Source organism: Amblyomma mixtum, chromosome 4, assembly GCF_055824585.1.
Source record: "Amblyomma mixtum isolate Tamu chromosome 4, ASM5582458v1, whole genome shotgun sequence".
NCBI lineage: Eukaryota > Metazoa > Arthropoda > Arachnida > Ixodida > Ixodidae > Amblyomma > Amblyomma mixtum.
This window is the reverse complement of record NC_143015.1, coordinates 124,208,055-124,222,398: the sequence shown is the minus strand read 5'-3', so window position 1 is coordinate 124,222,398 and position 14,344 is coordinate 124,208,055. Positions and strand designations below refer to the sequence as shown.

Sequence of the window (14,344 nt, the reverse complement as noted above, 5' to 3'; positions counted from 1 at the left end):
TTCATTACTCATCATCACGTCAGACAAAGGTAGAATATAGACGTGTTTCTTTCTATGTACTGTATTTTTAGTGCTGTTGACGCTTAGTCTTCACTTGTCCCAGCTTTTCTACGTTCAAGCTTACACACGTACCATATTAAAGGTAGTCAAATGTTAGGTGCTTTTGTGACATGCTTACTGTTATTTGCGTTTGGTCATTGCTAGTTTAGTACTATAGGCTGTTCACTTTTTAATACTGCTGCTTGTCATTATTGTTAGTGTAGAGATAGTTGCTAGAAAGGCACATCAGTTTTTCTTGCCAGCTGTTTTCACTTTTTGAAGTTGCAGTTGAGGCACAAGTGAGACTGTTTTTTGCTTTTCTGAAGCTATGATGTTTCAAATCTTCAAATTTTCAGTGTTCTTTTGAAAAGATCCTAATGGGTCCAATATTAACTGTTGATTTATCGATTACAACAGCTACTGTGGTTTGTTGTCTTTTCTGATATTCCACTGATAGCAAACCAAGCTAGTCAGATAAGTAGGGGGCATTTTTTAGTTTGCGAAATATCAGTATGCAAATTAGATTGCATGCTGGTGCAAACTGGCCAAACCATATCTGAATGGCTGTAATTGGCGTGAGTGGTTATTGGTGGCCACTGCATTTGTACAGCAGCTGTCTTTGTTAGAGCTCGTTGCAGTTTTCCTGTGCTGTATTGTTTTGTTAGAATTAGTTGGCAGCAGTCGCAGAATTGTGCATATCTCTCTTTTCTCTCTAGAATCCGAGTGCCTCCTGGCAGCAGCACTGAACTAAGTGCCAAGGGCCTCGCCTTCGTCACGTCCCTCTTCGAGAAGTACGACAGGGTGAGCATTTGATTTAATTCGTTGTAATTCGTTTTTATTTCACTGCCGCATTTCGTTTGAAGTGGCATTCCTACCCACTAGTATGGTTCGGTGTTGGTGCAGACATGACTAGAAGCTTTTGTATTGCTTGTTGTGTGCTCAGCGTTTCACTGCTGAATTAGAAATGAATGGCATGAGTGGTAACAACTATTGGGTAGGCCTGTGCAAATTTGAGGCGACTATACGCTCAATCAGCCCAGTATTGGAAAACAACATTTGCCGACATTTCCCAATACATGATCAGTATTGGCCCGATCAGCTGTGCTGCTGGGGTAGTAATTTTCTAAGTGAATATTTCAAATACTTCTGGCACACTAAAAAGGTTGAGTGGCACAGTGGGCATTTTCAAAATCTTTCACCGTATTTACTCGCATAATTTGTGCACTTTTCCATAAAATTAAGCTTTCAAAAAGGGGTGAACAAATTATGCAGAGGTTTTGTAAACACTTCCTAATTGCAATGTATGCCAACATGCAACTCGCACCCCTCCCTCGCTGGCCAACAAAAAATACGACTCCAAGTACAAATCGCCCCGCCGCGGTGGCTCAGTGGTTATGGCGCTTGGCTGCTGGCCCGAAAGACGCGGGCTCGATCCCGGCCGCGGCGGCCGAATTTCGATGGAGGCGAAATTCTAGAGGCCCGTGCACTGTGCGATGTCAGTGCACGTTAGAGAACCCCAGCTGGTCGAAATTTCCGGAGCCCTTCACTGCGGCGTCCCTCATAGCCCGAGTCGCTTTGGGACGTTAAACCCCACAAACCAAACCAAACGTTTTCTCGCTGTGTGCAGGATGTGGACGGCTGCCTTTCTCCGTCTGAGCTGGCGAGCCTGTTTGCGGTGTGCCCGTCACAGCCGTGGAGCACAGACCTGGTGGGCACGGTGGACACCAATGATGCTGGCTGGCTGACGCTACGAGGATACCTGGCTCACTGGGCGTGAGTAGTAGGGCTGGGGGGGAAATGCGCTCGCAGCTTCAGTTATGCACCACTTTCAAATTGGCCAGTGGTGTTTTCTGCATTTACCGACATTGCAGTTAAATTTTGCATCGGCCTTTGACATTTGCTTATTTGGTAAATTCCGCTGATAAGTTTTTAGAGTGTTAAGGGGGATGTGGGGATCAGATCACAAAAATTGCGAAAAAAGTTGATTTTTGAAAAGTACACTTTTTGGCATCTCCAACACTGCTTCTATGTTCTACTGAAATACTATTTCACCCAAAGATAAACTTTAAGCGCTCCAAATAAATATATTTGTTGGCATCTACACATAGACAGTGTGTGCTAGCTTACAGCTTTCAGGCTTGTTTTCTCGAAAGTTTGTTTTGAGCTGAATACCTTGTTCGTGGAAAGCGTAGCACAGCAATGGGTGCATGGATTTTTACCCCGTTTGTTTTGTTGTGATCACTGAAATGTGGTCTGCGTCAAGACAGTCTCAGATTTACCATCTAGGCTCGCATGTTTTTATTACATGGTAATTAGAGCATGGTACATTCTAAGCATAAAAGAAGGTGCATATTGTGTCCTTTATAAAAAAGAACAGAGAAATTAAAAAAAAAAAAATTAAGAGAGTCTTGATTTACACCACACTTCTTAGTAAATATTAAAAGCATTTACAGACCTGTCGCTTGTTTTTGTTGTCATGCTAGGCTTTCGACAAGCAAGCAAGATGGGGGACAACATATAAACAATGATAAGAGGGAACCTACTGAAGCTGTCATTGTGAAACTTTATATCTGATTGTTTCATGCTATTTTAAGCCAGTCTTCCAAATTTCATCACTCTAAGTCAAAAAATAGAAAAGTTTCCTTCGATCCCCTCATCCCCCCTTAAGGCGGAGGCTTGGGCAAGTTGGTACATCATATGTAAGTAAAACAGCGCTAGACACGGGACGAAGGAAGAACAACACAGCACAAACGCGCTACTAGCCACTAAGGAGTTGCTAGTAGCGCCTTGCGCTGTGTTGTTCTTCCTTCGTTCCGTGTCTAGCGCTGTTTTACTTACATAAGTTTTTAGAGCTAGGCTGAAAAGTAGTCCTGAAGGCTAACAGGTAGGCTTTATTGTATTGCACTTTGAGTTATGGGCCTTATGAAATTTGGCTTTCTGCCTCCTGATGGTGTTAATAATAATTGTTGCTGCCGTTAAACAAGAAGAAAGGGGGGGGGGGGGGGGAAGAAAAGATAACGAAATGTGAAGCAAAGCAAGCTAACGAAGATGAATTACTTGTGGAGTAAAATCAATTGGTTTGTATCAAGTGAATTCACCTAGCAATGTGTACAGCGAGTACATGCACGTGTTGATTTTTCTTCTGTCAATGTGTTGACAGGTTGACGACAGCGTTGGATGTCCACAAGACCCTTGAGTGCCTGGCCTATCTCGGCTACATTGGAGGTGGGGAAGAGAGCCAGCTATCCGCCGTCCACGGTGAGGAGGGGCTTGCTATCTGCACTTTGCTGCACTGTGGCATATGTGATGCGTTAGGGAGCCATTGGAGCCGGTACCTGAAGAAACAAAATTATGGTCTGCTTAAAATTCAGAGTGTCCCTACTCATGCTAGAAACACTAGAAGCCCCTTTTCCTGTTGCTCTGTGTGGCAAAAGACATGCTGCTTCAGATGACAGCTACCCTGGCCCTTATACTTTGTGCAGAAATTTGTGCCAAATTTGGCTGAACACGTTCTGAAAGAGTAGAAGTTTCTGGTTTGAAGCACGTAGCTTCTCCTCTGCTTCTGCTGAAACTTAGGCTGAAGCTGTGTGCAGCATTCACAAGTGTAGGGGCCGTTGTGTTACCCAACTGAGAAATTCATGGCTTTAAGTTTGTGTAGCTTATAGAAACAGGACGATGTTTTTTTTTTATAGTATGTTGGTTTTTCACTTCCTTCATGGGCACCTGAAACACTCTCGTTGACACTTTTTTTTTGCATTTCCTGCATTTTTTTTTTTTGTCGTTTACTGTGCCTTCTCATTCATCACTAAAGATAAAGTCGGGCTCTTGATTCACTTTGTTTTTTTATCTTTGAAAAAGAGGAAAATGCCAAATTAGAGAATAACAAAGCCAGAAAGATGATCCAACGTAGTGATGTGGCTGGATGAGCTTAGAGATTCCTATGTGTGCTGCACCAGGCATGCTGCTTTACCATGCACAAAAAAGACGAGAGTGAATGAAGGAACGCAAATATATGTAGAGCACATGGTAGAGCACGTGAGGCCAGCTTTCACTGCGCAAAAAGCAACAGTGTCTGAAACCAGAGGATACATAAGGTAACGTTTTTTTGTGTATGCCGTAACAAGCTCCTCATCTCCTGACCTTCGTCACGTCCTAAAGTGTGGTCTCGGGTGCCCGGCTAATAGCAGAGCTACCAGGCTTGACTGCTGCTCCTGCGTCCTGGAGACTTTTGTGCCCGACTGTACATTCAAGAGTCAGGTTGGAGTGCTGCAAAGAAGACCTCCGTGTTTTCCCCGTAGTGACGTGTGAGAAGCAGCTGGAGTCCCCCCAGCAGGGCCAGAGTGTGCGCCAGGTGCTCCACTGCCGGGTGCTGGGTCCCCAGGGGGCGGGCAAGACGTGCTTCCTCAGGGGCCTGCTGGGATGCAGCCTGGAGCAGGGCTTGCCCCCGGGGCACCCGGGCTCCAAGTACGCCGTGGACCAGGTCATGGTCTACGGACAGGACAAGTACCTGCTGGTAGGCATCCACTTTTCACCACCTTTGCATGCATAGATATTGAGGCGGAAGCCTTTAATGCCTCATCGTTGTAAGCAGGAGTTGTCCACAGAAATGTCACGCTTTTCAATTGGTCGAAACGGTCGTGACGTCACAGTGCGCAAATTTCAAACGGGGCCAATTGTACTTTGCCTAGTAACCATGCAGCCAAATAAAGGCATGGTATAGTGATGCTCCAAGTAAGTGGGACTGAGCTTAGTTAGTTGCTTAATTGACCAAGTAGCCTAATTAACCTTTCTAGACAGACCAGATAAATAAATAAAACCGAGTAGGAAATTGGTCGAGTTCAGGAATCGAACCCCGGTCTCCGGAGTGCGAGACGAGCACGCAACCACTCCGCCATGCCAGCTCGATGGTTTGGAATGAACAAAGGTGCGTCTCGTTCACTCCCATCTTCCTCCCTTCCCGTTACCGCAAGGTTCAGGTGTCACTGAGTGCGAGACAGATACATTTCCTTTCCTCAAAAACCAATTTACCGACCAGCAAGGCGTAGAACTGAACGAGCGATGGTGTTCTATGGACTGCCTGGCAGCGTTGCAAGACAATGTCGCGTTTCGCTCTTAGAGGCGAAGCTTAACATCTTAACCACACATCAGTGACACAAGCAGCAACACCGCGCTTAGGCTTTCGCCTCACCGCACTTTGGGTCAACAAAGTGACCCCTGAATTTTTAGTGCCTGGGGAAGCCAAATAGCTTTCTAGGAACCCAAGGGTTCTGCGGCACTCAGTTAGGGAACCCCTGGTGTAGGTCGCGTGTGTCATGCTGCGCTTGTGGCTTGCGTGCAGCTCCATGAAGTGGACCTTTTTGGGCAGCACGACACAGCCGTGGCCCCCGAGCTGAGCTGCGATGCTGTCTGCCTCCTGTTTGACGCCAGCAACCCACGTTCTTTTGAGCACGTCGCCAGGGCCTACCTGGTGAGTGTGTCGCACCTTGGCCATGATGGGGGCGGTGGTAAATGATTGACAGGTTTCTCGATGGGAGAAAAAATATATATATATATAAACCTTGGATTGTTGCAGAATTTGCCAAAGTTTGCTGAAGAATTTAATACCGACCTAATGACTCTTTTCTCTGGCCTAACTTGGCATCACTCACCATTCTGCCTTCCTCCTGTTTTGAATATTTGTAAGCACAAATGTTGCACTGTGTAACATTCCCTTGCGTTGCATTGCGAAGTTCATAAAGGGCAACAAGGGTGAACACAGTCCTGATTTCGTTTCCTGTGGGAAGCATTTTGTGTTTTGTGCATTCCTCCCTTGCTCTGTGCAAGAGTGTATCTTTGGAATTGTGTAGCAGAGTTTGCTTTCCTAAAGTGTGGGTGATACTTGAACTCCCAGTTCAGTTTGTAATTGCTGTAGCAAGACAGTATTCTTACTCAGCAAAACGTTGAGTTGGGCTATTTGGTATGGATTCATGATATAATAGCTCAAAAGACGACGAAAAAGAGAAAGGACAACACAGGACAAGTGCTGACTCATCACAACTACAGGTTTTCTTCTTAAACCTTCATATATATATATATATATAAATATATATAGGGAGAGAGAGAGAGGAACACACACAAAAGACATGGAAACAAAACCAAAAAACACAGTAGAAAAGCATCATGCACCCCCCCCTCCCCTCCTCTCTCTCTCAAGCACTATCAAGAAATGCAACCTCCTTATCACATAGAAAAACAGTTGGCTTGCTTATGCAGAAACTGGATAAGCAGTTGGGAGAAATGGCCTTATTTTATAGGTTTTCGCTATTTTCATTTTACTGCAAGAACTGTGAGGTTTAAAATGTAAAGCAGTGCATTAAAAGGAAGCCAGTTACTATATATTGGGTTGTATAAGTCAACTCCAAAGTTTAAACCCCAGCTCACAGCCCTTGCTGACAAAAAAAAAGTATAGTTGACTCCAAATATGAGTCAAAGTGTACCTCTCCCATTCCTCTATAAAATGGCATCATGTTGCAAAGCAGCCAATGCCAAATCATGCAGTTGCAAGGCCAGCGGTCAGAGGCAAAGAGAGATGAAAAGCGATTGAACTGTGCTCCATCCTGCCTTCCATAATTCCATGCGACGAACTGACTCTGAGCAAACCAAATCACTAGTGGTCCTGCAGTTCCGGATTCCGGAATGGCACATGCTTCGGAGGTCACCTGAACTTTGCTCTTGTGCTGTGTACCTCTCGTCAGGGAAAGCGGCCACCAAATCGGTTCAAGCTGTCAAATCAGCGTAAGCAAACTGGGTGAACTGTGCGCAGTTTGAATTTTCGTAGTGGAACGGATTTGCAAACAAAAATGAATTACAAGAAATTACCCATTGACTATTAAAACTTAATACGAGTGCCAACTGTTTGTGCAACTCCCTTAATTTATTATAATTATTTTGCCTGACAACTCTGCACACTGCATCTTTATTATTATCATTGTTTTTAGCAAAGTTCCCTGCCTGTCTTTTATGCTGTAGCTGTCCTGAATGATAAGTGCACATCTCCAGCTTGCTGTGTTGCTCTTACATACGCACTCTTTCTGTTCGTGTTGATGTTTCTGACTTTCTTCTCTCTGGTCAACCCATATTTGAGCTGTAATGTGTAGCTGAACCATGATGCACCACACGCTGACTGAAAAACGACTGAGGCACCGTTTGAGAGAAACATGCTGGCGCACATGCTCACGGTCATACCACAGCTGTTGATCACCCACTGACAGCTGGTGCAGGCGTGATGTAATCTGACCCAACGGGCAACTGGCTTAGTTGTGCCACTCTCCGACAGAGGGCACCACTTTTTAGTTCAATATGCAATTTTGCACTCTGGAGATCCTGATGCTGAAATCGTAAAGTGCGGCTTCGGACAACATGGCCGCGTGATCTCCCTTTAAGAGCTGGGGCTGTAAAGCTGCTTGGTCAGCGCATCATGTGCACATTCGGTGCTCGAGCATGCGTGTTTTTCGTGTCTGCAGAAGCACTTGTCAGGCAGCTCTGTGCCGGTCCTGGTCGTGGCGTCCAAGAGTGACCGGCCGGCCGTGCGGCAAGATTACCCTGTGCAACCCGCCGAGTTCTGCCGCAGGCATGACCTGCCTGCACCGCAGACGTTTTCCTGCCTCGTGGCGCCACCTAGGGATGTTTACGTCAAGCTTGCCACCATGGCCGCCTATCCGTGAGTGCCTTTGTGGCTGATGCACTGCAGCTCTTCGTATACACGAAAAGCTTGCTTTAATGACAGCTTAGTTACAGCATTATCTTGTTGAAATCACAGTTAAAAGTACAGTCTTTGTCAAAAGTAACCAGGCTGCATGATTTGCATCTAGCTCGTACAGTGGAGCCCTTACAGCTTCCCTGAAGCTGAAACGGTCGTTAAATGTAAGGACTGGGGGTCTTCTCACCTTCCAACACCTTTTGATCTTCAGGAAAGCCACAAGGGCTCCACTGTACGAGCTAGAAGCATACCATGCAGCCTGGTTACTTTTGACAAGGACGGTACATTGACTGGTGCACTGACGGATCTGCAAAAGTTATTAAATTGATCAAGCTGATAACTTTTCAAAGCAGTTTCGTTGCATGAGTATCTGAAATCCTATCTGAAATCAAGAAGAGAAAGAGGGCATGGGCGTGGCAAGTAATGCAAAGAGCAGGTAACCGTTGTTCCCTTGGGATTGTGGAGTGGACTCCAAGGGAAAGCAAGCGTAGCTGCGGTCAACAGAGGGTTGGGTGGACAGATGAGACGAGGACGTTTGCAGGGATAAGGTGGCCACAGCGGATGCTGCAGTACGAATAGCCTAGCTGATGACAGTGATAAGGAAACGAGACTCGATGAAGGAGGAGAGAGCTTTGTATGGAAACAAGTTGCGCATGTTTTGAAGTGGATGCACCTGAGCACTGGTGTGTGCTTTGTGCAGGAGCCTGCGTCGTTTGGTGCATGTGCTCTTGGTGCGGCCCATGGCGCCTTGGCTGTCTCGATACACCAGGTGGGTGGCCAGGGCCAAGGTTGGGAAGGGATTCAGAAAAGACTGCTGGGAGTGCATGGAGGCAGAGGCATCTGCTGCAGCAGACTTATATGCTCCATTTCATACACAGCAGTCAACGCTGCCAAAGGTACGAAAGTAGTCCGCTGCAAAAAACAATCGAAATGTATCTGTCCGCCTCGCGTCGTAGCTCAGTGGTACGAAGAGCGCGCCTGTCCGTTCATTTTATAAGGAACCAAGGTTCAACTCCCGGCTTGGCTGTTTTTTTTTATTTGTTTTTTTTTCTTAAAAGATTCATCAGGCGGAAACTCAAAACTGTCAAACTCTAATACCTACTTTGAAAAACACAGCGCTGTTTACTTGTTTCGAAGGGAAAAGGCAGTGTAATGTACGGCATACATACCATGTAACTTGAGTCGGATGGCGTTGAGTGCAAAGCTGTCATATTTAACACTGCGAGAGCTAGATATTGCCACCTTGCTAGGTCGTTTTTGCGGTGATCTTATTCCAGTAGAGACACCTTCTTTCTTGAACCTTGCAACTGTCCGAGGGCTCAGCCCGGTCATCTCGCCCACAGTGTCGAGAACTTCACGCACAGTCCTCTCCGGGAAGCGCTTCCTTAAGCTAGAGTAAACGTTGACAATCACCTGCTTGAAGTCTTTTGAAATTTTCGGAGACTTCAGCTTTGAGAATAGGCGAGCAGGAGATGTTTTTGAAACTGCAGTGGGCGAAGAAAACAAGCGAGTAGGAGATAGCGGTGCCATTTTCGTAGACTCAGAAAGCAAAAGACGAAAGCAGACGACATCACCGGCCGGCCTAGCTGCGAAAACCTGATACAGGAGGAGCCGGAAAAAAACCAAACCAAACCAAAACCAGAAAACTAAGGAACTCTGTTTTGAAGAACATAAAAGAAAAAGCAATCATTTTGCAAAATAAAACACTTTTATTATTATGCTACAATATCGACCAACATTTACTTTAATTTTAAGTTCGTTACTCTTTTCACTTTCAACGCACTACATTACGATGCGGACGAGGAGCGCGAACAGGCGCCGTAGCCTTCGCTGCGTTGACTGCTAAGTATGAAACGGAGTATAGTTGCAGGCAGCGCCACGAGAGGGTGCTAGTGTACCTTATAGTTATCAGAATAAACATGGGAGGGCGATAGATGCAGGACAGCATCTCACCATATGATAGGGTAGACGAATAAAGGTCGTTGGCATGAAATCCACCTTTTTTGTAGTAGTGTGTTGTGTAACCGCTAAAGGTGGACAAGGTCTTTCACTAGGTGTGGGAGCTTGATTCATTAAACTGCACGCTCGTCACGGGCTTTTCAGTGTTTGTGCTGAGGCTTCACCGCATTTTTTCATTTTCGGCTTTTTTTTTTTTTCCGGAGGCGCAAGGCATTTTATAGATCAACCTTCCAATAATCTGTGCATACCTTCCAGTCCCTGGAAATACAAATTAATGAGGTTTTACTAGATGTCATGTTATTTTAGTTGCCATATGCTGTCTAATGAAATATTATACATTTCTGTGCACTTGTTTATTTATATGGTGCTAGGTCAGTCTAATTTTGTTACTTAAGCTGCAAAGACCATGCACTATTTGAAATAAAAAAGTGGTGAGCGGGGGGTAGGGGGGGGGGGGGGGGGGTGCAAGGGCAACAACATTGGCCTGTTCATCTTTTTCCTTAATATTTTTCTTTTCTTTTTTTTTTTACTGAACAGATATTCGAAGTCATTTTTCTTGGTATTTATATTCGAAAATTTCAGTATTCACACACCTCTACAATTCAGTAATATTTAAGCGGTATTCATGTTGGGCAACTGTAGCCTCGCTAGAAACGTGTTTTTTTAAATTATCTTTGAGGAGCTAATCGATCTATATCGCAGTTCATTTTTCTGTTGTACATCACTGTTCAAGATTCCATGTTAGAGGGGACAGGCTTGAATTACAAGCTGCTTATTTGGCTGGTGTATGTCATTGGTCGAGATTGAAAGTCGGAGGGGAAAGGCTTGACTTGTGGTTTTCTTTTTCTTCTTCAGTCGACTGGTGTCGGCTGAGCCTTCAGCCTGGGTTGGCGCTGGCGTCGGAGCTGCGGCAGCCGCACTTATTGGCGTACTTTTGATTCGGCTGCTGCGGGCGTCAACAAGGGACAGGTGGGTTCACTGAATGCTCCATGCATGCAAAGGCCTTGTTCTCTGCGTGGTTGTTTGTTTCGATCATTGCTCTTTCTTGATTGGAGGGGGCGACATTTACTTCTTGCCTTGCAAGTACCTAGCTCTGCCTGTTGTACAAATTATTTTGACCACCTCTGTTCCACTGATACTTGCTGAAGTCCAGTCGTGGGCATGCAAGGGCAGCATTAGTTTCTGGTATCATGTGTTTCTCAACCTTAGGCTGAATTCTGCAGGTGGGCTTTCCGCCCGCACATCACAGTTGACTGGAGCACGATGGCAGAGCTTTTGCTAAAAGACTAGACCTTTCTCCAGCAGCATGTTGCCCCTCTAGCAGCCGCTGGGAAAATTAACCCTGCCAGCCTACGCCACCTATGCTGCCTCCCAGCTTTACTGCAAAAATTCGTGTACAAATAAAGGGGTTGTCCTATATGCAGACAGTAAATAAAGGTGGTACTGGCTTCATCTGGCCAGAGCAGAAAGACGTGATTCTTCTGTGTGCACACTTGCCACACCGTATGTTATCAGGGCTGCACTTAATCTGTTTAAACCGAGACTCAAAGATGGAGGTGAACCAGAGAACGTCTTCTCGCTGGACGCTGCTTCATGCAGAAACAATGCACGCATATGCATGGGCCAACCAGATAATAGCACTGTGCTTATTTATTGTTCCACAGTTTGTTGCATTGTTGGCCTCAGAAACGCAGTTTGTAAAAAACCATGTGCAGAGAACTCATCCGCCATTTTTTTTTTCTGGGAATGCCAGGAAAGTGGCAAATGAGGTTTCATGCATGTGCAAAACGCTACTGGAAAAGATCCATTGTGAAGGCATCGGGGCAAGTGCCAGAAATGTAGACCGGAAGTATGATTTGTCACAGTTTCTGTCGCAACTTATGTGTGTGGGTTTGGTTCAGTGTCTTTGCTGTTGTCTGTCAGTCAACAACCATATTCGGACCTGCCAAGTTCTACCTACCGCGGCTTCACTAAGATCCAGGATTAGCTTCGTATAATGACCCTTGCCGTAAAATGCGCCAGTGCTATGCGATGTTGGCGCATGTTAAAAAAAAACAAAAAAACAGGTGGCCTAAATTGATCCGGAGCCCTCCACTACGACAACCCTTAGAGCACGCGTGTCGTTTCTGAATTTTGAAGGGACACTGAGGAGAAATTGAAGTTGGCTTCTATCGATAGAATACCAGCTCCTGATTACAAAAACGCCACTCATACTGACAACAAAGCTCTTGTAACGTAGAAAAGAGCAAGAACCAAAATACAGGTATCGCCGCCACAGGCCAAACTCGCAAGTACAAGCGTTATGACGTCATAGGACAAAGCAGTGTTGCTAGAACCAATGGTTCTAGCAACTCTAGGACCCGAGAAGCCACAAATCACTGAGGCGCAGCCAATGCATGCGCAAATCTCCTTGACGTCGCCAGATGGCGCCACGTGCCCGGCAGCTACGCGCACGCCTGAAGCATCGGAACCAATCAGCGCCTGCTCATCGGCGTTAGGCGGGCTCCCGGTATTCCGCTAGCGGTAACAAGGTACACGGTATGCTAAAGGTGTCTATTTGCGAGAACTTCGTTGACGACTTCGAGAACGAAATCCATCGTAACGCTGGCAAAACGGCAGTGCAAACGTAAGCGAAGCGACGGCCGCAATAGCCGATAGATGCCTTCAACGTGCAGCCGGCGGTAGCTTTCTTTTCGGCTGCTGCTAGGCCGCACTGCTGGACGCTGGACACCAGAAATCACGGAGTCTGTGTTACGTCATCTGCACGTCATGTTTCACGTCACTTAGTCTTGTGTCGTCATAGGAGAATCCCAAGTTTGAATCTGAGCGGCGGGAAAAACTTTTTCAACTTCGAATCCAAATTTCTTAGAAATAAATGCATCTTTCGCTGCCGGCCAAGTGGCAACAAAGCCATGACATGCCGAACTATCGGATTTTGCTATAAAAAAAATATTGATAGTGCTCTCCTCACTGTCCCTTTAAGCCCCACGAACTGATGCCAGTGTTCTCGCTTACAGGTAGCAGCAGCCCCAGCTGCACCACTGCCATCGTCTTCAGAGTCCTCGTCGAAGTTGAGAGCAGCTGCTTCTTTCTCTCTTTTTTTTTTTGTAGGTTCTTGACCTTTGACCCTGGCTGTCATGCCGGGGGTGAAGGACGACTCGGTCCAGATAGGGTCGTGTTGCATTCATATAAAGAGAGTTTCTAGACACTTCTCTGATGTCTCTTGTCCTTCTGGTGTACAAACACTCCAGGTGTCATACCTGGAATGAGCTCCATGTTCTTCTTTACTTCATTTCTTTAGAGTCCATGGTAATTTGGCAGAGGACGTGTAGCCAACAGCCAGACTTAAAGGGAAACTGCATAGGTTTTAGAAATCAACGAGCTTAAGAGGGTCGAATGTGCGAAACTTGCAGGTAAAGCATGCGAAGACATTTTGGGCTAGCACTTGAAATAGTGAAATAATTGCCGATTAAAATCCGGACGCCCTTCAAGCTTCTCCGCAGCGCACAACGCCAAGTGGGCGGCGCATGATGACGTCATCGAAGGTATTTCCAACGCACAAACGTCTGCTTTTAAGGAAAAAAAATCAAACCCAACGAAGGCGAACCCTGCCCAGAGTTGTTTGGCAGCGCCTAACGAGTCAGAGCAGGGTGTGGCTGACGACAGTGGTAATTTGGAATCATACCTTCCATGACGTCACGCTGAGTTTCCCTGCACTTCTTTGGTGCATTGAGGAGAAGCACAAAATTCAATCGTTGATTATGTCATTATTTTAAACGCTAGTGCAAAAACACTTGGCATGCTTTACCTACAGCCTATATAGATTTGAATCCTTGAATATCGCGAAATTCTCAAAAAAGTGCTGCAGTTGCCCTTTAAGGGGGGACCCTGGTCTTCAAAAAAAAATTTTATTAATCTAGACATAGTAATGAAATTTTCAGGCCGCATGTATTTTTGTGTGCTGATTTTAGATATGTCATTTGATTTCATGTAAAACAATTCCTTGAGCACTTGTGCAATTTTTATGCAAGTATTTTGGGAAAAGTTTTGCAGTAAATTTGCTGCAGGAAACTCGCTGAAATGCATTCCACTGGGTTCTCTTGACACCAAGGAATGCAATAAGTGTAAAATTATCATCCTGGCTATCATAGAACATGAGTTACAGGGCACTGAAGCTGCCACTTCAGAAACAGGAATACACACTTTTCTTCTCATTTCTGAAGTGACAACTTCAAAACTCTATAACTCAAGTTGTATGATAGCCAGGATGATAATCTTACCCTTATTGCATTCCTTGGTGTCAAGAGAACACAATGGCATGCATTTCAGCGAGTTTCCTGCAGCAAATTTTCTGCAAAACTTTTCCCAAAATACTTGCATAAAAATTGCACCAGTGCTAAAGAAATTGCTTTACACGAAATTAAATGACATATCTAGAATCAGCGCCCAAAAATACATGTCGCCTGAAAATTTTATAGCTGTGACTTCATTAATAGAAATTTTTTTTTCAAGACCAGGGTCCCCCTTAACGGGGAACATGGGTCTTAAAGCATTTTTTTTATTTACAGACCAAATGCAATGAAACTGCACAGACTTATTCAGTTCTTT

The 14,344-nt window shown here is 45.3% G+C and overlaps 1 protein-coding gene across 2 annotated transcripts in view; it reads left to right on the top strand.

The window, feature by feature from the left end:
• The window catches only part of Miro (mitochondrial Rho GTPase), a 30,016-nt gene extending 17,068 nt beyond the window's left edge, over positions 1-12,948 (top strand). Inside the window, exons 11-19 of one of the 2 annotated variants that reach the window (XM_089587958.1) lie at positions 756-840; positions 1,667-1,812; positions 3,200-3,297; positions 4,338-4,552; positions 5,378-5,506; positions 7,542-7,738; positions 8,478-8,546; positions 10,592-10,705; positions 12,754-12,948. In XM_089587958.1, the coding sequence (XP_089444084.1) occupies positions 756-840; positions 1,667-1,812; positions 3,200-3,297; positions 4,338-4,552; positions 5,378-5,506; positions 7,542-7,738; positions 8,478-8,546; positions 10,592-10,705; positions 12,754-12,757 (1,057 nt within the window). In that variant the 3' untranslated portion in view covers positions 12,758-12,948. The remainder of the gene's footprint in view (positions 1-755; positions 841-1,666; positions 1,813-3,199; positions 3,298-4,337; positions 4,553-5,377; positions 5,507-7,541; positions 7,739-8,477; positions 8,547-10,591; positions 10,706-12,753) is intronic. The other variant, XM_089587959.1, reaches the window with a different exon arrangement.
• The last annotated feature ends 1,396 nt before the right edge of the window (positions 12,949-14,344 follow it).